General features: G+C 39.8%; 1 protein-coding gene across 8 annotated transcripts in view; it reads right to left on the reverse strand.

The window, feature by feature from the left end:
* Positions 1-24,322, reverse strand: part of CHN1 (chimerin 1) — a 154,058-nt gene that overhangs the window by 110,814 nt on the left and 18,922 nt on the right. For 4 of the 8 annotated variants that reach the window (XM_026647580.1, XM_026647581.2, XM_026647584.2 and 1 more), the window contains 4 exons: positions 16,671-16,709; positions 12,193-12,248; positions 2,175-2,206; positions 834-947 (listed from right to left, as the gene is read on the reverse strand). In XM_026647580.1, the coding sequence (XP_026503365.1) occupies positions 834-947; positions 2,175-2,206; positions 12,193-12,248; positions 16,671-16,709 (241 nt within the window). Of the gene's footprint in view, positions 1-833; positions 948-2,174; positions 2,207-7,377; positions 7,432-12,192; positions 12,249-16,670; positions 16,710-24,322 lie in introns of those variants that run through there. The other 4 variants (XM_026647585.2, XM_026647583.2, XM_026647586.2 and 1 more) reach the window with 2 other exon arrangements.

Below are 24,322 nucleotides of genomic sequence, written 5' to 3' on the forward strand. Positions count from 1 at the left end.
GCTCCGGCTGCTGCGGGGAGCCCGGGCCCTTTAAATCACCGCTGGAGCCCTGCCGCCCCTACCCCGATATAACAGGTTTCAGCTATAATGCGGTAGGGATTTTTGGCTCCCCACGACCATGTTATAGCGGGGTAGAGGTGTATGTAGAACTGAAGAGTCAATTCATTTTACATACTATCTCTGAGAACAATAAAATGACAAAGCTAAAAAATTGTAAAAGATACTATAAAGTCATTCTGTAACTATTTCAGTTAGGAAACAATCTGATTGAGTTTTCATAGCAGTATAGAGGTGATGGCATGCATTCTCACCCAGTTGGCACATAACTGTTCAAGGATAGACACTAGTTCACAGGCCAGATTAGGCTGGCACACAGGCTGTATGAGTAGTATCATGAGTCACTGGAGGACAGCCAGTTACTCTCCTATAACAGGTCACCAATATTGATACAAGGTTGGGTTCAGTCACATCGGATCACAGAGGAACTTTCTAATTCTTCTCCACCTCCATTTTCAATATCCAGATGTGGCATCTATGGACACAACCGAAAGGCAGTGGGAAAAGAGAGAAGGAGGGAAATCTATACTAAAATAAAACCAACTGGCCATAGAGAGTTATCCCAGTATTTCAAATCCAAGACATTAACCTCTCACTGAAAGATTTAAAGTACTGTACTTTGAAGATACTGAACAGTAACCAGGCCACAAAAATACAATGTCATTAAATGATCACTATTACAAAAAATTCTATAAAGGAATTAAATAATAATTTATCTTAATACCATGAGATAACAAATATTCTATAACTTTTAAAATAAAATAGTAATTACCAACCTTAATGCCAAAGTGTAGGTTCCTGGTTGCCGTTGGCTTTCACGAATGAGATAACTTCCCTCTGCAACACTTAATAATTGGTCGGCTTCTTCTCTTGAGATCATACCATGGAATCTAACAAACAAAACTCATTTTTATTAGCAATCAAAGCTGTTTCAAAACACACTGTTTTTCCATCTTAGACCACACCTTTGTTTGTTTTTAAGGAAAAAGAAAAACAAAAAAACATGGCTTTTTAAAAGAAGCTTCCATAAAAACTACAGTAATTAGCAGGAACCTATCCATTATGTTAATTTCTCTCTCTGCTTGGCATTTGGCCAGCATGATTATTTGCGGCTGGTAGGCTTTAGCTGTCAAAATCACTTAACAGACAGCATGGGAACAACACTCTTTCGTTACAGAACAAGCGCATTCTTTTCATAACATGGTTATCTTACATTAGTTTAATAGACAAGTGTCCATGTTACCCATTAGCTTAATATTCTATGCTAGGGGTACTCACACTTACTGAGGGACAGTTTGCTAGTTTGCCAGGGGGTCAAGGGATCCATTTAATCTGACTAATAATCTGCATAACAAAGTGCAAAATTTACATACACTGATACCAAAATAAACACAAACATAAAATTTGCTTTCATTCTCTGTGCTAAACAGAACAATCTTTGCTTAATGCAGTGAAATGGAGGACAAGTAAATACAAATGATAATGTGCATTTTTATAGCATGTGGCATTTCAAATGGCCCCAAAGAGATTTTTACACACACACACACACACACACACACACACACACTCATTGCAGGACCTTCACTTTTGGGGTGAACCAACCAACCACATGAAGCACAGCAGCACTATATTTTCCTAGATAATGCAGAACTGAAGAATACCGTATCCATCTGAATCTGCAGGGGTGATGTGAGGTGGGCAAAATGCCATACCCAAATTAGAGTTTGCAGGGAAGCAAGAGTAGTGTGATTAAGTGGAGCAAAGTTCTTTGCTGTACATGCCCAACGAGCAGACTGGCAGAAACAGGGCAGAGCACAATTTCACAGTGATCACTCAAGATGTACCCATCAAAATGTAATGCATGACCTTGACAAGGTCCCACACACAGTATGCTGAACAGCCAAGAGGGTAGGCTGTTGCAGAGTCACTACTTTGCAAGGCAAAATGTCCTGCAAATTAAAAGTGTTAGCACAGCTAGCCCCACATTCCTGTGGTGTTAAACACACAAAGGCAATTAAAAGGCCATGGGGTGCACTTGCGGCACCTTTACTCAACACTGAACATGAACTGAACCCACCCACATTAGACTCAGTGATTCACAGCAGCACATTACTTACTCTCTTCCATAATATTTGGGTCTGTTCTCTACCTATTGAAAAAACAAACAACATTTTAAATATTTTACTTTCAGAAAAGATGGCACATAATGAACACCTTGAATAGAACAACTTTTTTAAAAATAGGAGAGAACATATAGCATATCTGAAGGGAAAGAATAATAATCACTCAGCACTACAGTACTTTTCCAGTGGGTATAGTGTAAGGAGACACATTGAAAGGTCCAACAATCTAAACACAACCTGAGGAAGCAGCCTATTTAAATGCTGAAATGGAGAGTCTCTTGAAACCATTTGCATGCTGGTGCTTTTCTAAGCCACATTGGTAACGTTGTCCAACTACTATATGCCCAAATTGAATTTTTTTTTAAACGATACATGCCATTTTTTTCTTGGCATAAGTAGGTGAGATAATCTAGAAACACATTTTTTAAAAAAATCTTCAATTTACAAGTCATCTTCCTCTTCTAAAGTTGCTAGAAGTGTTGCTGTGCACTGTTAAACCACTGCCATATTTCACCTGAGAGGTGGCTACATTTCAGTGGTAAGTGAAATATTATACAAGTCTTGCATTTCTTGTGCCCCCAAAACTTTCATATTTGTGTATTAAAATAGCACCTAGAGGCCCCACCAATATCAAGACCCTTTTGTACTAGTTGCTGTACAAGCACATAGTACGAGACAGTCCCTGCCCCAAACATCTGACAATCTAAATGTGCACACAGACAAAGGGTGGCAGAAAAGGAGTATCATTAGCCTCATTTTACAGACAAGGCACTGAGAAAAGCAATTTACAACTGGGATGCCTGTTACAGAGTTGGGAAATTGAACCCAGCTCTCTCACATCCCAATGCAGTGCCTTAACCCCAAGACCATCATTCCTCTGACTATGGAACTGGGAAATCTTTTGGGCTTTGAATTCAACAGTTATGCAACCTTAACCATTGCAGTCATTGATGATCCAGCTATAATCAAGCGCAAATCATTCACAGTTTATTTCCACTTCAGTTTCATCCTCACATCTTTTCAGGGAAATGTCAAACTAAAATAAATATTTCGCCCTTGTTGTTGAGATGGCATTTAAATGGGATCTTTAAAAGTCCAAGATGTCAAAAATTAAATATGATGCAGAGTCTAGCAACAACAATCCTTCCATAGTCACAGGAAATAAAGAGCTATTCTGATGGTTGATCAGTTTAGAAAATCAGTGTTCATTATTGAAGTGATCAATAATGTTTTAAAGTGTGCATTTTCCTTTATAATCATTGGTGCATATATATTAATTTAGATGTAGAATACAACTTATAATAGAAGAAACAAGAGTTAACTTATGTAACCACTGCCTTGCAACTTGCTTTATACTTCTGACTAGATTACAACAGAAAGCCTATATTACCAGAGAAGCAAAATTAGGCCCCTACTCTGCAAAGACATGCTTGACTTTAATCATGCAAGTAGTCCCATTGTTCTGAGTTGGACTACTCACATGCCTAAAGGCAAACACATGCATAAAAATTTGTAGGATCAGGTCCTAATTTCCCTCCTCCTGCCAAGCAAACCACTTCATTTTATACATTAGAAACAATATGAAAGTAGACAAAATGAAAGCATTAAACACACACACACACATACACACAGCAATACTGTGCATAAAAACTGTGTATAAGTAACTTTAAAAAACTTAGATGCCTGTCATGGGATTAATGGTCAACATGGCACACCAAGAAAATATCCAAATCACAATAAAATCTGAGTGTGCAAACAAGATGAGAATGTGAAGTGGCAGAAGATTAAAGCAAACTGTCAAAGAAAAACTCAGCTGGAGAGTAACTACACTCAGACTGGGTGTGGGACTTGACTTTTCTGGATGATAAATTAAATTAAAAGGAGAAATTACCATTTCTCTGAACCTGGGCCTGACTGCCCTCACTCCTTCAAACTGTTACATCCACTTTTCTTCAATTAGACTGTAAGCTCTTTGGACAGGGGCTACCTTTCACTGTGTGTTTGTACAGCATTTAGTACAATGGGAACCCATTCAGGATTGGAGATAAACTGAGCCCACCTAATTTATATGCCTGTTTCTTTATAACCTCCCATGTTGTCTCATTACCCCGTTCTATTGTATTTGTTGTTGTTTATTTTGAATGTATTCACATAGGGCCTGACCCAACTCCCACTGAAATCAATGGGAGTCTTTCCATTGCCTTTAGCAGAAGCTGAATTGTGCCTTTAGAATAGAGTTGATTTGTATGTATTCTGCAGGCCAAGTATATAACGTAGGTCAGGAAATTATATGCCTCTTATTTTCTGCAATGTTTTCTATGAGTATTATCATAAACATTTCCCCATAGGCATATCTCTTTAGTCAGCACCTAGCATTTTTCATAATTTAGTTGTTGATATTGCCATTAAATTCATCAGAACTGGAAGCACTGTTTGACCTTGCCATGATCTTTTGCAAAGTTTCTTTTGATACCACAAAGTTCCTGTAACACTATTTTCTCCGAGTCACCAGGTCTGTCATCCTGGTCAATACAGATCCGGGGATAGCTAAAGTTAGCTGTCAAAGTAACTATACAGATTTGGTAAGTTTAACCCTCCTTTTTTGCTTTCCATGATGGAGTTTCATAATGCTTATTCTCACTCTTCTCAACCCTCATGTAAAGGAGCAAAATCATGCCTTCCAAGATTGGAGCCACTTACTGTCTGAGATGAAATATGGATATTGCCATAATAAAATGAAGCAGCTGAGGGAGAATGGTCATTTTAATTAAATCCATTCTTGCTGGAAAAGTCAGTTCAGCTGTGCCCCATCTCTCCATAATGTCTTTTGCTTTTTGCAGTATTTGGGGGCCACTAAAATTGAAAATTTTATTTAACATGAAGCATAAGATGTGTCCCCAACTGCTTCATTTTTTCTTGCAACCAAGTAAATGTCAGTGTAAATTTCCTTGAGTTTCAGAAATTTTTGAGAGTAGTTTGTAAATTGCCTTATCATTTCAATAATCATAGTGATGGTTTGTACAGGGTTCATAAAAGTTGATTCTTGTATTAGCAAAGACTTTTTATGTCAGTTCTATATCTAGGCAAAAATTTTCAGCCAAAATTTTTTTTCCTCCGAAAAATGCAGCTTTGGGAAGACAAACATTCTGCGAATACAGGTCAATTTTGACAATTTGTTTTAGTCAAAAATGAAAAAAAGAGAAAACTTCAGAAATGTTTAAATGAATCATATCATCAAAAAGAAACATTTCAGTGTCTTGGGCTACATTACCAAGAGGATTTCAGCACGATGCCCAAGAATGAGGTGGGATGGGGATGCTCTGGAGCAGGGACTTGAACCAAGGTTTCCCACATCTTAGGTGAGTGTCCTGGGTGATGGGGTATATCGGGGTTGGGGGGTTTCTCAATGTCTTCTGTTGAAGGTGTCCCACTTTGTATAAATAATTAAATATTCACTAAAGCAGGGACTGGAATCCAGGTGTCCCCCACTGAGGTGAGTGTCCTAACTACCAGGCTACAGGGGATTCTGGGATAGAGCTCTCTCAGTCTCTCCTATTGAAGCTGTTCCACTTTCTATAAAATACTCAAATAGTCATTGGGCCAGAAAGAGAATGACATGATATGTTCTATGCCCAAAACAAAATGCCTTTTTCAATGTGCTGGAAATTCTGGACTTTTTTTTCGTGTTTGACCCAAACAGAATTTATTTTACTTTATTTTTTGGAACTGCCAAAGATCTGAAAAATCAGTTATTCACACAGTTCTAATTAGTACACTTTTTTTTTTTTTTTTTAAAGTCAGCATTTACCCCCAGTTACTACTCTGTGGTACGAGAGATAACACACTTTCCCCTGTACTGACAATGGAAACTAACAGTGGTACCCATGTGGTATTTGTCATCAATTATTATTATTTGTACTGTAGTAGTGCCCAGAGAGCCCAGGAAGGATCCAGGCCCCATTGTGCTAGGCACTGAACACACAAGTCACTATGGTTCTGCTCTGGTTTTGTTTCTATTTTCCCCCCTAAACTTTGGCGTATGGCTAATAAAACTGAAGTGGGTGAATAGATAAATGGTGTAGACTTGGCATGCGCCTCACACTTGACTGTGTCATTCTGAAATGTCCTCGGTGCCTTGGGAAGTCACCCAGGGTGAATCTTGTTCATATGAACTCGTCTTTGAGATCAAATTTAACAAGTTACATTAAATACCCCCATTCAGCATGATCAAATGCTTCTTAGCTACCCACAGAGGCTGCTTTGACAAGGGTATTTAGAGATGCTGCTCAATCAGGCTTGTTAGCAATTAGCACAAGATTAGGATGGAGTCTTACTATGAGGCGAAAAAGGGCAGTAATTTTAATTAACTCAATCATTTGGCTGGCTTGATATCCTTTCACATATGATTATTTTAAATTCATTGTGAGGTGCCCTGCTGTGACAGCAAGGGGTGCCCTGAAGACAGATTCTAACTATACATATATATTCATGCGCGCACACGTGCACGCACACACAGCCCAGAGAGGCAATCACAATATGCTTTGGACAATGCACCGACATTTCATATTATAATCTCAATATGAATCTGATGTAGAATTCAAAGATCCTTAAGTATTTACAGCACTAACCCACAATGCTATTTTTCACTCAAAATGCCTAGCTGTGCTGCACCATCACATGACCAAAAAACAAGGGCTGATTCTCCAGTCCTTTATCCTGGCATTACCCCAGTGTAACCCCATTGACCTCAGCAGAGTTAGAGTGGATAGTCGGAGTATTTTAGAACCATTTTCAAGTTACTGGGTTATTTGCTGGTAATGTCTCTCTACATTATCTCTTGTAGCAGCATGTGCCTTTGCACCTTGAATAAACATTATTTATGGTGTGATTTCCAATTACTCTTTGGCAAGTACTTTTTTCTTTAATTGTCCTGCTTATTTCAACAAGAGGAATAACATAATTAATACCATACCAAATTACATATTACTCCCTCCCCCTAACCTCTGGGATTATCTTCCTAATATTTATAGAATTACTTATGCAGCAGAACTATTCAATTACTTAGAAGAAGATTCTGCTCCTCACCACCTCACTCATGGCTGCGAATAGAAACCCAGCTGAGAAAGAGCAGATCAAAGCTCAGGACTAGCAGGAAGAGCTTAGACCCCAGAGAAAGGTTAAACACCTTTCTACTCACTGAATATATTTTCACTTCCACTTTGGCTCAGCTGCACAGTATGTTCAGTACTTGTAATGAAAAACATTGTTATGGGCAAGACACTGAAATCAACTCCCCCGCCTCCAAAAAAGGCAAAAAATACACATTGATGCTACATTATAATTATTTCAATTGTACTTTTATGATGTAAAAATATCCTTCAAAATGGTCATAATTTTGACCTTATTTGAGAAATGGGATTTTTTAAATGGAACATTTCCGTTTTTAAAAAATACCTAAGCCCCTTCATTTTCAGTTTAAACTGATTTTCGCTGGAAAATTCCCAGGTTTTACAAAAAGTATGATTCATTTTTTCTCCCCAATTCTCCCCCTACTTTCGTATCATTCAAATGTATAAAAATAACTTGTTTTATTAGGAAAATACAATCATTGCATGAGATATATGTATTACGATAATACATTATAGTCTGTGTGTATATGCAAAGCTGCCTGTTGAAATAAGGCTGTGTGTTAGTCTAGAAGATACACACAATAAACAAAAGGCACGCAGGCAAGCTCTGAAGCGCGTTGCACCTCTGAACATACTGATGAATCTCATGCCCACCATGTACTCATTTCAAACTGTTAGCAGATGATGGATTAAAGATTTGACACACTAAAATGGGAAGAAAATGAAAATCTGTATCAGAATACATTTCAGAACATAAGGAAGTATTTGCAAGTTTAAAAAAAACGAACAGGAGAAAAGGATAGACTTGAGTGTACGCACTGCAAATGGTGTGACCCAATTATTAAACATAAATGCTTATGGGCTAATAGTAAGTGTACAACAGTAAACTGTTTTTTCAAATGAAAAGTTTTATTTGGGGATTAGAGATCTATTGTTTTCTTAAACTCAGAGCTGGCACTGTGTTTTGAGTTCTGCAGCAAACCACATTGATTAATGGAATTCAGAGCATTAATCTACTGAGTACTCCCCCCTCCCCATCTTTCCAGCCACCAAAATAAACCCCGATATTCACCCAGAAAAATTATTAAATAGTGTTTTGCACTGATTTTCACCTGTTTTTGTTGCGGTAATAAATACTGATAAATTCCCAGGAAAAATTAAATAAAATAAAAACTGAAAATGAAGGGCCGTAAAAATACCTTAAACTTTACACTCAGCAGCTATCTATGTGCAACAAATTGTATCCTGCACAAATCTGCTTTGTTCAACTCTCAATTCCCAGATGATTCCTAAAAATTGCAGATATGCATTTCTTATCCCATATTAAAACCAAGACCATGTTCTACTCTACAGTTTATGTTTTGGGACAAAACCATTCTAGAGTTACACTAGCTTCTTTGTCCTTCCTGTATGAGGTACTTAGTGAAGTTTGGTGTTATGAATGTTCACAAGTGATCCTACAAACACTCGTCTCTGTTGAGACTGACAGACTTTACAATTACAGGATTAAACCCGGAGACCTTTCTAGGTACTATATAGTAAACCTACATACCCTCTAGAGCTTGGATCACTAATTCAGGGTGAGCACTGCTCAGTTCAAGCCTATTTCTTCCTAAAATAACCACGAATTGCAATTTGCCACCTGTACAAAAGCTTATAAAATTTTAAAACTAATGTGTAAACTCAATGATACTGCAGCGATACACATACATCTTGGGATGAGAAAATTAAGTAAAGGTAAATTGTAATTGAAGTGGCAGCATCTGGATGCCTGAAGATCTCTCCAGTATGAATTGGCCTGATCTTGTCTAATTTTAAAAATAATGCAAGTGTGGATCTGATTAGAATTTGAATGAATGACCAGCTGGTGTTCTAGGCTTGTTCCATTACTGCAATTGAAACAGATGCTCAAAATGTTTATCTATAGTATATGACTTTATCTCTTTTATGTCTTGCCTTGGCAGTCTAGTAGTATTGCTAATATTATAAAGGAGATCATCGCATGACTCCCGCTCATGATCTCCCATTTCCCAGGACATTAATGATTAACACAAACACCGGCCTGCAGCCAAATTAGCATGGGCTGTGCTCCTGACAGATCTATTAAGCTAAACAAGGCTAGAACTCCTCTGTATTATTATAGGCAACTCTCCACTGTGGGGAAAAAAAGTCCATGAAGCATACATGTTGTGCACAAAACTGCAGTCATCATTTTAATTCCTATAAGGCCACTCCATGCAGTTCTGGTTGCACTATTCCTGCATACTTTGTATTTCTCTGTTTATTTAAGAAGGAAAGCTTATCCTGAAAGCTGTACATATCAATAGTAAAGTTGAGACTCTGAATTCACAAAAATTAGGACATGTATAGATCAGGTTCCCATACTGTCAAGGTACCTGAGTGGCACCCATTATCACAGTATCCATATGTATTACAATATGGTCTTTCGTTACATCAACAGACAATGCCAGGAAATGTAAAGATACAGCTCATCAAAATAAATAAATGTAACAGTCTACGCTATTAGCCTGCCAAGAGTGCTTTATAGTCTTAAAATGTATATACACTGGATACATTTCACCCACCACCGAAACACAGGAACCTTTGGGGAGGACAGCAGCAGTTATTTCTTGACACCTAGCAACAGTTTAGGGCAGTGTAGTGGTGCAGACCCACCAGCGCAGCGCCTCCTGCTGGTCGTGCTGGGAATTAGCTCTCTCAGACCACCAGGGCACCTTTTACTAGCGGTGCCTCACTAGCCGCCCCTTCTACTTCCTCCTCCGTTTCCACCATCTGGACCCGTGTCGCTCCCGGACTGCACTGTCCTCTTCGGGACACGGCCCTCCAGCTGTGCCCCAGCCCACTGTCTCCCCCCTTTTGGGGACAGGCAGCCCTCAGTCCTTCCACTAGCCTCAACGGCCAACTGCAGTTTCTAGTCTAATCCCTGGCTTGAGGGGCAAACTGCAGTCTGGATTTAGACCACTCTCCTCATTGGCAAGTAGGGTAAAGAGTGGGAGAGACCCGGGCCCACCCACTACTCTGGCTCCCGGCCCAGGGACCCTATAGCTTGCAGCCGCTTACTGCCCCTCCTCCTATTCCCGCTGACTACATTCCCTGGGCCTCTTCCCCCATAGTCCTAGCACCTTCCCTTCCCTCAGGGCCTCAGTCTGTCCACGGTCAGCCCAGAGCTCCCCTATTGCTCCGCTACCCTGCCCAGCACTGCAATATCTCCGGTGCTCCTCAGCAGACAGTTCTTCCCCTTTGTCTTTCAGGAAGAGACTGCCTTTGCTCTGTTGAGCAGCCCTTTATATACGGGCTGCTCCAGCAAGCCTTCTCTTGATTGGCTGAGTTCTGCAGCCGCCCCACCACAGGCAGGGAGAAAAAAAGCACCATACCCAAATGAATGTGTGTAATTTTGAGTGATATCACAAAAAATCCTATTGTGCTGAATACATGGAAAGGAAAAATAGAAAGGCTGAAGTGGAAACAAAAACTGTGAATGTAATTATTTCTATGTGATTAAAATCTCAACTTCAATATTAATGTGTAAGGTTTTTGCACAGAAACAATAACAGCTTAGATGTTGTTTCCTTATTAGCAAACTCATTAACAGCACAAAACATTTTTTAAAACTAATTTTTCTTGCTGAGACATGTTCCATAAAAAATTAGTCTGTCACGCTTGATCAAGATATAGCTACATTAAAGACCGATCAACTATAGCTAGCCACCTATTGCAAAAATGCAAACCTGGAAGATCAGGGTGTTTCCATTAAAATGAAGCATTGGACTCCCATTAAATCTCTATTTTTTATCCGAGAAGTTGACAGACTATTTGGAAGAACTGCAATTGGGCATTTGAAAGAGAGTACAGAGAAATCCCCGTTTAAGTCAGTAAAGTAATCTTCTTTGTGATCTAAGCTATAAGCTATTAATGCCCCTGACAGTACCACGCTCCACTATATTTAAAGCTATGTCAACATGACAAACACATTCCAGAGATTAATTTCCTCTCTCTTGTTGCATGATAAAAATGTTGCAATAAAATTTGAACAATTCAGTAACTTGCAATGGTTTAGTATGAGCAGTGTTTTGTAATATCATTTAATGAGTCAAACCCAACATTTCAGCATTCTTAAAATTGACACTGATGTTTCCCAAGTTCCTAGAGGTAGTGATGAGATAGAGTTATGCATAAAAACTTACTGACATGGATGTTCAATATCAATTAAACACAATAATATTTTAATCTACAATTTCAAAACAGTTATGAAAGAGTGCTAGTCTTGTCAAATAGCATTAAAGGGACAGTATCACTTTAGGTCCTGATACTACAATCCGAGCCATATGAGCTGACCCTCTGCACACATGGGTATTCCCTATGCTTCAATAGGATTCCACAACTGAAGCATCAGGGCCCACACTTTCTGTCTGTAATGCTTCAGGTGACTATAACTGAAAGATTGGGATGGGAGGAGGAATTCATTGTATTTATTGTGTGCATTTAATAACGAAGGGACAGTCTTGGTATTTGCCCTGTACAGTAAGTTTCCCCTGTTTGTGTGGGTCTTTCACACAAAAGAGAGGACCGAGAAATGTTTTCTAAAAATAAAAAAGTGTAACTGTAAGAAAAAAAAAATTGCTAAAGTTACCAGGTGATTGCAGGGGGAAGATGTAGTACCTGAAAGTCTTTTTAACTCTTATTTTAAATTAACCAGATTTCCAGTTGATGGTGCCCCTTTAACATCAGAAAAAGCAATGTATTCAAGTTGCCCTCTCCATAATACTTCAATGTCTCCCTTGTAGCAGTTGTTCAATGTACAGTGTGTGGATGGATCTGGAGTTTGTGGACAATGTAAAGCTTTGGATCATCATGATACCCACCTCAAAAGTGCAGGTAATCCTTCTAGGATGGGGAGCTTCCTGTTGCAACTGATACACTGAGAGAAGGCAGAAGTTAAATATATTTCAGTTTTCTGCTTAACACAGAATTGTTTTTGTTAAATTAGGCATCTGAAAACATTAAATTTTGATTTAAAAAAATACTTGCTGCAAGATTTTGTGCAGAGGGATACATAGGCCAAGATATTATAAATGATTCACAACTAATCAGAAACCACTCGCTATTAGAATTCATTTATCTAATTAATTACTGTGTGATAACTGGGCAAGGTGGGGAAAAAGCTAGACTCAGGCAGAAAAGAACAGAAGTTATGATCAATGCAAGCTTCATTTTACAATACATCCAAAACATGTTGGTTCTACAACTCTGTTCTTCAGCAAGAGGATTCAGTCAGTGCTGTAAGGCACTGCTCACCTTCAGCTCCCATTGATTTCACTTGGGACTGAAGCTATTCAGGACCTTACAGAAGAAACTCAGAGCATTGTAGAATCAGGCCCTATGTCTTTATGATTGTTCACTAACCTTTCTGAGCAAACAAAATGTCATTTATGGCTGTGAACCTATTGTCATTCAGTGGGCAGTTTCCCCATCGTTAAGGCCTAAAATGTAACCTATTTTAAAATGGGTACAAATACCAAAATATCTATTTTTGTTATCTTTTAAAAATTGAGCCTCACCGAGACCAAGGCATTTTTAAAAGTAAGTTGTAAATTTATGATAGTAACATGCTACTTTGCTATAAAAGGAGGGACATTCAGCTCCTCTTGATTTGGCAAATCACCTTAAAAATGAGGCTGTCGATACTTATTTTATCTTTACAAAAATTTGGATCTGATTAGATTTCTTTCTGAAATAGACAGAGAGATGTAATCCCTTAAAATTAAATTATCTTTCAAACAATATTACTAGCAAACAACTCTGATAACATGTGCTGTCACTTCTTTCACATAACAAGAACATAAATTAGTTATCCAATGAGATTTTATTTCATTATGTTTGGCATTTGACCATAACTATTTTTTTTTTTTTACACTCATACTTCATTAAGATGCTAAGAATATAAGCATCACAATGGAGAAAATGGCTCAGTGTTAGATGACAAGTAAATACTCACACTAGAGATCCTTGTTCCAAAGGTGGGTGGGGGAAGCAACATTTTTATCTTTTATCTTTATCTTCATTTCATTTAAAACCTATTTCACCACTTTTAAAAATTGTTTTGCACAGATATGAAAAGGGTGATTTTGAAAGTGATGAAAAATAGCAAAATAATGTAAACTTTGCAACTTTTCATTGGAAGTACAGCATGAACACTTATTTTCCCCAGTTTCCACTATAAAAATAATATTTTATGCCACAAATGAAGAAATTATTCCCTGATCCAAATCTGATACTTGTGGAGAACTAGCTCAGGTTTTATAAGAAAAAATGCAGAGAGAAAATGGATAATTTTAGATCTAAAAATGGAAGTGACACGCTTTGTAGAGCACTAAAAAAATTCAGGCTAATCATTTCTTGCCTCACATCAACATTAGAAAGATTTTCTGAAGATGACCTTCTCCTCAAAGACTGGGCCTTTTATTCTTTGCAGGTCAGGAATACACTGTGTGGTCTGTCAAGTTATAAAATGTGCTCTCTAGCCTTTTCCTATAACTGCTGCATGAGAACCACGCTATCAGCTGCTGTTTCCTTGCCGCTACTATTGCTAGTGAACTCGAATAAGACATTCCTATTCATTCATCAAGAGAGACAGCAACACAAGCAAATAATATGACTGTGTGCACTTACTTCTAATTATGGAAAATTATGAAAAACATAAGTTACATCTACAAATGATGTGTGTTGCTTTAGGTACTGGGCTAGCTGCCAATGAGGCTTTGGCATTGTAAAGGTTGGACACCTCATTATAGATCATGGTGTAAAATAAAATGAATGAAAAGGCAGAGTTCATTGAGTTCACAGAAGGTACAGTATTGTGATTTATTATTAATATTTGCAAATGAAAGCAAAACATACAGAACTTGGTGACAAACACTAGATGAATGGCTGTTATGATTAATGATGTTTAATATTAAAGCTACAATGTGCTCCAATTTTATTCTTTAACCATCATCTACAAGGCAAAAGCCTGCTTCAAGTCACTTCATGTGTAAGTGCCTTTATTTTAAGTGACTGGCTTGACATATGGCAAGCCATTGATGTAATAAGTTATGATTCAAAGCCACACAGAGATTGCTTCTATGTTCACATGCAGACTGAGGTTCCAACCACCGCAATTATGTGACAGCAGTTGAATGGGTTGGAGATTGGTCTTCTCTTTAGATGGTTGAATTTGAAGGAACTGAATGTGAGCAACAAAGACAGCTGGGGGAAAATCTTTAGCATTCCCCCCCATCCTTGCTGCTTATTTTTCATTCATTTCAATTAATTTAAAATAAGTTTTAAAAAGTTCTGGAGTTGCTAAAATTTTAAGGCCTATGCAGTGTTGCCAACTCTCTTGAATGTATCATGAGTCTCACAGTATTAGGTGTTTTAGTTAAAGGCCCAGTGCCTGGAAACTAGAGATTATATAAGAATCTCAGCTTTGGGGATTTTAAAAAAAAAATTTAAGTTTCTAGTCTTCATGGCGGCAGAGAAAAGCTTGAAACTATTACTTGAATTCATCTTAAATGCTCAGAAACCAGATGGCAAATAAAAAATACCCAACACTAATGTTTTGGGTTTTTTGAAGCATGACTCATGATTTTTGAATGTTTAGGGTTGGCAATGCTGTCTACAAAGTGCCTGTTGGAACAGAAACATCCAATCTCTGCAGGACTCATGGAAACTGAAAGTGAATGTTTCAGAAGAGATGGAAGTTCTGTGCATTTAGACCTAGAATATATACTGTAGAGCAGCGGTTCTCAAACTATTGTACTGGTGACCCCTTTCACATAGCAAGCCTCTGAGTGCGACCCCCCCTTATAAATTAAAAACACTTGGTTATATATTTAACACCATTATAAATGTTGGAGGCAAACCAGGGTTTGAGGTGGAGGCTGACAGCTCGTGCCCCCCCCATGTAATAACCCCCTAAGGAGTTCTGAACCCCAGTTTGAGAACCCCTGCTGTAGAAAATAATCCTGCATTAGCAAAGGCACGAACTAAATGATTCAAAAAGTCTTTTTTTCCTCTCATTTCTATTATATATTTTCAGTTTAGAAGAATTATTTTAATCCATTCTCTATAAACTTTAGTAACATCTTACACTTCAAAAATATGCTTATACATTTTTTTGTCAAAGGTTTAACACAAACTTAAAACCTTGAACTCAGTAGAACAGATTCCATGATGTGCTGTCATGATCCAGCGTCCAAAAAAATGGATTTATTTCAAAATAAGTCCCAACTTACCCAGGTGAATTCTTTCATTATGTTAAGTGCTGCTTTCATGTGTCTTTGGCAGTGCTGTTGCTAGCCCATTCGGGGCCCGAAGCAGGAATATTTTTGGGGGGACCCTACACATACAACACATACTAATAATTAATAGGGGGCTCCTTGAGCTGCTTGGGGCCCTAAGCAATTACTTAGTCTGCTTATGCCTAGCGCTGGCTCTAGTCCAGGGGTTGGCAACCTTTCAGAAGTGGTGTGCCGAGTCTTCATTTATTCACTCTAATTTAAGGTTTCGTGTGCCAGTAATAGATTTTAACGTTTTTAGAAGGTCTCTTTCTAGAAGTCAGGAATGAGAGGAGGGGTTGGATGGGGTGGCAGGGAGTAGTCGGGGTGGGGGTTCCGGGGGCTGTCAGGGGACAGGGAACGGGGAGGTTGGATGGTGCAGGAGTCCCAGGGGGCCGTCAGGGGGCGAGAAGCAGGAGGGGTCGGATAGGGAGCGGGGGCCGGGCCCTGCCTGGCTGTTTGGGGAGGCACAGCCTCCCCTAACCAGCCCTCCATACAATTTCGGAAACCCGATGCGGCCCTCAGGCCAAAAAGTTTGCCTGCCCCTGTCTCAGAAGGACATCTAGCCTCAAAAATATGTCAGAGTTAGAAGCATTTTAAAAGTAGTTGTGTGGCCAAATACACACACACACACACACACACACACACACACACTCACTCTGAAAATCTGCTGTTAAATAAAGGCTGATTCTTTCTCCCATGCAAGAATCCGGGTCACTAACGCCCTTAGGCACTATGCCACCAGGCCATACCTGTTCAAGTAGTCTCATTGACATTAATGGGAACACTCATGTGAACAAGGTTTACAGAATCCAATCCCAGGGACTGTAGAGATGCACTTGGCCTTTGGCATCAAGGAGTGCAAGTGTCTCCAAATGACAACATTTCCTGCTATTCTTCATATTAATGCACAATGTTTCTTGAGCTCATATCTCAATAAAAATGGTATTTCAATTGTTTTAAAAGCACTAGAAATGAAAGTTTTTTGTTACAATATTTTTAAAAAAATCTGTTTGAATACTTACAGTAAGATTTCCAAACAGGTGGTCGGTATTCATCAGTATCTGAAAGAATAATGACACTTATCTAAATACACTATTAAAAACAAGGTAAACACATTCTGGCAGAAGCGTTGTTAAATTCAGCAAGATAACTGTACAAAAATCTAGCTGCAGTATATGCTAGTATAATTGGCATTTTAAAAGCTACAAAAAGGGAGGTGTAAAAAATGAACGCTCGAGCTAAGAGTTTTCTCTTCTTTACTTAGACATTTGTAAAGGTATTTTTCAAAACAAGGTGGAAGAAGAGCAATAGAATACCACTTGGCAAGATGGCCAATTTACACAGAACCCTAATGCTACTATAAATAGATGTGCAAAATTGGGAAGAAAAAGCATACTGCTTTCTTTAAATATGCTTTTTTAAAAAAGTTTGTATTAGAAAATGTTTCCTTAAAGTTATTTAACTTAAGGTCAGATCAATCAACTTTCATTCCACCTATTAACAACCCAGTCCTTCTCTAAAGTGTTTTGGGATTGGGTGTATCCCTTTTGTGAGCTCTAGTGGAGTTCACTGTATTCTGTGTTTGTTTTAGAAGATTGTGTCACAAGAGGGCTCACAAACTATGTAAAGGGATACTACATTCTTCCACTGAAATCAGAGGCCAAACTCCTATAGACTTCAATGCTAGCAGGATCAGGCCCTACATTTGTGAAAGGAAGAGAACTGGAAGGTATCAATCTGTATAAGAAGCAATGTTGTAACTTTATTCCACTGAGATCTCTCTTCTTTTTCAAATCTTCTAATTACATTGATCCCAGCTAATCCTTGATTTGCAATCTGATACACTTCACAGCATATAAATAATACTGAAGAAGTTGCAAAAAACTTGCATTCCTTTTATATTGAGTACAAGCTTCACATAGTAAAAATTATCAGATGCCATAAGAATACCACGAGTGTCTCTCCAAATGGAAATCTTGCAAACCTCAAACTTTAATTCTTGTCATGTACTTTGGAGTTTGTCATAAAAATAAATTGGTTTTCTAGGTTCTGTCTGTCTTGTGACTTGCTGACAATTTACCAGATGTTTTAAGTTACAATGTTCTGAGACAAAAATAGGGCTAGATTCTGGCCCTCATTGCAGCTGCTTCATGTCAGTTCACTGGTTCCTCTACTCCTATCAGGTATCCCCTAACTTTGGTTTTGATCCCATGAGCTACTGATCCTACAAGATGATGAGCTACCTCACCTCCCATTGCAGTTGATGGGAGTCAGTGGCACTCTGCATGTTGCAGGATCTATGAAACACAATCACACTTGAGAGTAGATGACAGTGTCTTCTGCTACACCACAACTTTTGGTAGGCAAATATCTGCTGGCACTGATGCTGTCTGATGCATCACATATACCCCCTTGACTTCTGACTATCATCTTGAAGACACTAACAGAAGATGTTTGTCTAAAAGATTTGCGCTAGCTCAAACAGAAGTTAATTCAGGGAAGTCCTATGGCCTGTGTTATTCAGGTCAGACAAAATCACCACAATGGTCCATTCTGGTCTTATAATCTATCTATCTATCTGACTACATTCGAGACCTCTTCTTTGAGTCTTGTAGTGACGGACATCTTTACTCAGGCATTATCGATCCACCTTTCAGGGATTCTATCATCAAACTTGAGGTTGAGAAAGTCTTTGGCTTGCATTCCCTTAGGGCGGGGTGGGCAAACTACGGCCCACGGGCCGGATCTGGCCCGCGAGCCGTTTTAAGCCGGCCCATGAGCCATACCACGCAGCTGGGCCCCACTCCAGCCAGGGCACTGGGTCGGGGGCTGCACCTGCGACTCAGCCCCGCTCCGGCTGGGGCGTTGGGTCGGGGGCTGCACCACGCAACTCAGCCCCGCTCCGGCCGGGGCGCTGGATCGGGGACTGCACCACATGGCTGGGCCCTGCTCCAGGGCTTTGGCTGGGGCGCAGGATTGGGGCCACACCACTCGGCTCCCAGAAGCCGCGGCATGGCCCTGCTCCGGCTCCTACGCACTCCAATGGGAGCTGCAGGGGCGGTGCCTGCGGATGGGGCAGCGTGCAGAGCCGCCTGGCCGTGTCTCTGTGTAGGAGCCGGAGAAGGAATATGCCGCTGCTTCCGGGAGCCACTTGAGGTAAGCGCCGCTCAGAGCTTGTACCCCTGAGCCTCTCCCCACGCCCCAACCCCTTGCCCCAGCCCTGATCCCCCTTCTGCTCTCCAAACCCCTCGATCCCAGCCTGGAGCACCCTCCTGCACCCCAAACCTCTCATTCCCAGCCCCACCCCAGAGCCTGCACCCCCTCCCACCACCCAACCCCAATTTTGTGAGCATTCATAGCCCGCCATACAATTTCTATTCCCCAATGTGGCCCTCGGGCCAAAAAGTTTGCCCACCCCTGCCTTAGGGTAAGGAACTTACTTCCTGTGGATATTTACCTTAACCCACCACCTCCCCATTCAGAAACATTTGCAAACACTTCTAATTCAGGAATGTTTTCTATTTTAATTGCTATCACCTATGGATGGTAACTCCTCCACCTTGCATTTTCCACCATATTTGTATAGCTGTCATTTTGTCTGGCTTTTTATTATCTATCTTGTATGACATTTTAACTACTATATATGATTATCATATATTAATTGCTTATAGAGTGCCTCAAGTGCCTTGGTATTAGGACCTTTTATAAATATTATATTGTTATTAATAAGTGAGCATCTGGGTGAGATAAATGGATTCCCAAAATCCCATTTCTAAATCCCCAAGAGATCATGCAGACATGCTACCAACTCATGGTTGCCTGCCAAGTGTCTCACAACAGCACAGAGGTTTTCAGCTGTCCACCCTATGCTGTGTCATTGAAAGAACATCATCAGTAGACACATTAAGGACTATCCGTTCCTAATTTTTATTTTATTTCAAGTTAAAGCCATGTTAGGAAGTGCATGGTAGGAGCACTGGAACATGATCCCTCAGCACTGTACTGTATGTCATATGGAAAATGGCAAAACCTGTGTCTAAAAATAATGGGCCCTTATTCCTAGAAGAATATGACTACACTATTAGCTGGCTTTTGGTCTACTGTTGCTACTTTATAAACAACATTTGCATCCGTTTGATTTACAGATAAATGACAGGTAAAGGACATCATCCCCAAATTTTGTACAATGTGAGCTGACTATTATGAAAATACAAATATCTTGGCAGTTAAAACCATTTTTGAAGGAACTACAGCTATGTAATCATTACAACTAAGGGCATTATATTTGCAAAACTGAGAAGCAACAATATTTCTGCCTAAACAAAAAAATCTCGTTAAAGTCAAACAAGAACAGAGGTAACTTTCACATAACAACAATTTATAAAATTCAGAAACTGGAAGGAATGATTTATGTTCTGCAGCTGTGCACAAGTATTTTGTTTAGAAATCTGTCAGCATACTTTACTACCTTAACGCTGTTAGAGTTCCCAGAGAACATTCCACATTCGGGAATGAAAAACAAAAGGTCATTTCTATTGTAATTTTTAAAAATGTTCTCTGATATAAAATATGTAGCAGCAAGCACAGGATAATGACAATAATAAAGGAGAGGTTTTATAGTGTACACTTGTGTCTGTAACAGAGCGCTGTTGCTGTTAGCAATTGATAAACATTACTCTGCTACCCACCGATAAAAAAAGTCTAAACACCACATGGAACTATTAAAATCTGTTTTAAAAAATTATCAATGTGGACCACCCAGTCCCACACATCATGAAATCACAACAGTGTGACAGACCATACCTTAGCCTTCTCAATGGCAGGGGCAAAGCCACCAGCATTTGCCTACTCATCTCCCTTTGCTGGGCAAGGAAACTTTGGGCCCTCCAGAGAATTCCCAATCCTTCCTTAGCGCTCACCTGTTTCCTCACAAACAGCACTCTGATCTCTTCTTCTCCAGCTTCTGGCTTTCTTCTGAGCTCAACAGTTTCCACTCTCACAGCAGAGGCCCACCCTCACCCCATGCTAACTGCTGGTTCTGCTCCCCATTTTAGCCCATCCCAGCTCCACTGCAATCTGCCTACCCCCATACCCAACATATTCAGCATGTAAATCCCACCTTCTCATCTCTCCTCAACCATCCCTCATTACCTAGCTGAACTCATTCTCAAGTCTCTCAGAAGTCCAGCTGTCCTCTTTTTCCTCTTTGACTTGGAGATATGGGTGGAAGATTTGCCAATCTATGGTAGGCTGATAGGCTCTGCCCACTGTGACAGACCCAGACCAGTGGGGTACAGGAATCTGGTAGAGGGCAAATATACTGGTCACTGGATGAGTAGTTTTCTGTTCCCTGAGTGACCAGAGAAGGGGCTGCACTAGAGTAATCAGGAACCTGCTAGAACCAGTTAAGGCAGGCAGGCTAATTAGGACACCTGGAGCCAATTAAGAAGACGCTGCTAGAATCAATTAAGGCAGGCTAATCAGGGCACCTGGGTTTTAAAAAGGAGCTCACTTCAGTTTGTGGTGTGAGTGTCAGGAGCCAGGAGCAAGAGGTGCAAGGAGCTGAGAGGGTGTGGGTGTGCTGCTGGAGGACTGAGGAGCACAAGTGTTATCAGACACCAGGAGGAAGGTCCTGTGGTAAGACTAAGGAAGGTGTTCGGAAGAGGCCATGGGGAAGTAGCTCAGGGAGTTGTAGCTGTCATGCAGCTGTTACAGGAGGCACTATAGACAGCTGCAGTCCACAGGGCCCTGGGCTGGAACCTGGAGTAGAGGGTGGGCCCGGGTTCCCCCCAAACCTCCCAATTGACCTGGACTGTGGGTTCTTTCAGAGGGGAAGGCCTCTGGGCTGTTCCCCAACCCACATGGTGAATCTCTGAGGCAAGAAAATCCACCAATAAGCGCAGGACCCACCAAGATAGAGGAGGAACTTTGTCACACCACGTAATTGGCAAGGGCAGAATATGCACACCAGGAAAGGAGTATGTGAAGAAAACTCGATGCGTTCTCTCCAGGGCCAGAGGACAATTTTGCCCTCCTTAATAAGGAAGAATTCCTTTCATAATGTGATGGAACTGAGGAAGGAATCGAACAAAAATACCACAGGTCATTAGAAGTCAAATAGTAGCCAAGAAATGATAGGCTGACAGTGAAATCTGAAAAACATGCTAGCACTGAGAGAATGGACTCCAGTTAGAGGCAGCTATTTATGAGAAATTCATATATAGATCACAAAACAGAACAAGAACATTTCAGGTTCTTGGACACATAAATGGCTAATTCTGACATTTAAGCATAGAATTTCCTTTGTTCTTTTCCTTCTTTCTTCCTTTAGTTGCACGTTCTTTTTATCTCTTTAGATAAAGCTGGTCTAATTTATTCACCCATGTAATGGTTACCATGGAACTCGATGTGCCTTCAGAAAAATATTAGGTTTACAAGCAGAAAAGGGCAAAGGATTTTCCTTGCCTATTATGTGTATGCACACTATTGTCAAGAACCAGGGACAGCGGGCCACCAAGGACAACCACGCAACAGGCTAATGGGGCACTTCTACGTTAATGCTGATAACCTCTGCATGAACAAGAACTCCCTTGAGAAGAGAAAGACCTGGCATTTGAGGCATCACTAACTATTATTTCAGAAGGCATATGGAAGAAGGCACATTCACTAGTAGAGCACACTTGTTTCAAGGTGGGCTTCAGAAATACAACAGCATTAACATTTCAGGTTATAGATTGGCTTTACTCTGGCAACATTCCTATTAGCACATCAATGATTGGGTATTTAGACCTAAATTTTCAAAACTGACTAGTAAGTTTGGGTGCCTCAATTTTTGGGTGATCAGCTAGACACACGTTAAAGGGGCATGATTTTTCAGAGGGTGAGCACACAGTCTCTAGTCTCTTTTGAAAAGTTAAGCACACAGTCTCTAGTCTCTTTTGAAAAGTAGAACAGAACAGATCTTCATTGGAGAGTAGTGGCTAGAAGGGTTCTGACAAATCGCCATGGCCAGTTTAGGTGTATGCCATTTTTTTCAGAAACAATTTCTAGAACACTCCTCTTCAGCCTCGAGGGTCTGTTGGTTAGCATCTCCAAGATGTTCATGGGATGTTCTCAAGAAATTACCTGACCTATTGTAAAACAGCAAGCATTTATTTAATGATGACATTCTCAAACCAAGAAGACAGCCAAGTCAAACAGGATATTTCATTTCTTCTCTGTTTTTAGAGTAAGAGTGCCAACAGTATCTCAAAGATGAAACTCAACCCACCAGAAAATGTTTTCAATTGGAGCCAGGCAGGGGTGAGCAGCCAGGGCCTCTAAATTCCCAGACAAAAAAAAGTAAGTTAATTAAAGATTGTACACAGGAACCATTAATAAAGCAAAGAGGTCTATGACCTCTACTTTCAAGATAGACATGAAAAAAGTTTATCTCTGGCTTGTGTGAATAGTATGTGATCTCTTAGCAATTCTGGGAGAACTTATAAGTTAAAATAAGGTATCCTGTCTGAATGAGGTGATAGATAGAGACAGGGTCTTGGCACAAAGGGTAATAAGCATAGCATGAAGACCTGCCTAAACCAAGAAAGATCATCAACTCTCCAGCAGGGAGTCTGTTGATCATACTCCAGCCAATTCTGGAACCAAGAGGTTTAAGAAGTTCATTTCAGCCTAGCTTATGCTTGGCTAACAAAAGTGAAAATCTTTTTTAATTTTCCTGACATCAATTTTTTTCCAAGGAGCAAGGATCTCTCTGGCATTAGGTATCTCTACCTTCATCGCTCTTCACAGGGGCACATGAAATGAAGAGAGAAATGGTCCTTTGACTCAGTAATACCAGATCTTTGCCTTCCAATAGTGCAGAAATGGCAAATTAATTCTGTGAGAAACACAGGGTAAGAACCTTAAGATTATTCTTTTGTATATTCCTGTTTATCTCAGAAATTACTATATGGCTTTGTTAATTATGACATTTTCATTTTATTTAGAATTTGAAATACATTAAACACATTCTTAATACAAAATTAGCATTGGTATTTTAATTCATGAAAGCAAGTATATTAAGCATTGTGGTCCCTGTTGGCACTTGCAGTAATTGTTATCACTACAGTGACTGCGGTACCATGGTACCTCCTTTTCTATAGGAAAGTATCTTGGGTTCTGCAGGTATGTAGGGCAGTGAATGTTGAGTTTATAATGGTGTCCACAAGTATAACCAGTATGTATAATGTCACAGTGTTGTAGTTGCTCAGGAGTCATAGCTAAATTTTCTGGATTTCCTTCAATTAGTAGCTAACTCTTAACATTGCTTTAACATAGTTCTTTGAACATAATTTCCTTGTGTTAAAAAAATAGGCACAAAGGCAGGGAGATCACACATTTAAAAAGCTTGCTGAAGCATCAACACAACTCCTCAAGTATCCAGGTCCCCTAGATAAACCAAGAAGAGCCTCAAAGCAACAAGCTTCTCAGTGCATCTCCAAACAGAAGCAAATATTTGTTTGAACATCCCACATACATATGAAACCAGCCATGCATTCATTTTAATGTCTAAATATTGAAGAGCAAGAGTAACTATGTGAATACACATATTAGACGTGCATGGAAGGCTGAATTGTTCTGCTCCAGTAAAAGAGCAGGGAGAGGCAGGATGCAGAGAGGCTACAACCGAGGC

This window comes from Terrapene carolina, unplaced genomic scaffold, assembly GCF_002925995.2.
Source record: "Terrapene carolina triunguis isolate 2854851 unplaced genomic scaffold, T_m_triunguis-2.0 Scaffold62, whole genome shotgun sequence".
Lineage (NCBI taxonomy): Eukaryota > Metazoa > Chordata > Testudines > Emydidae > Terrapene > Terrapene triunguis.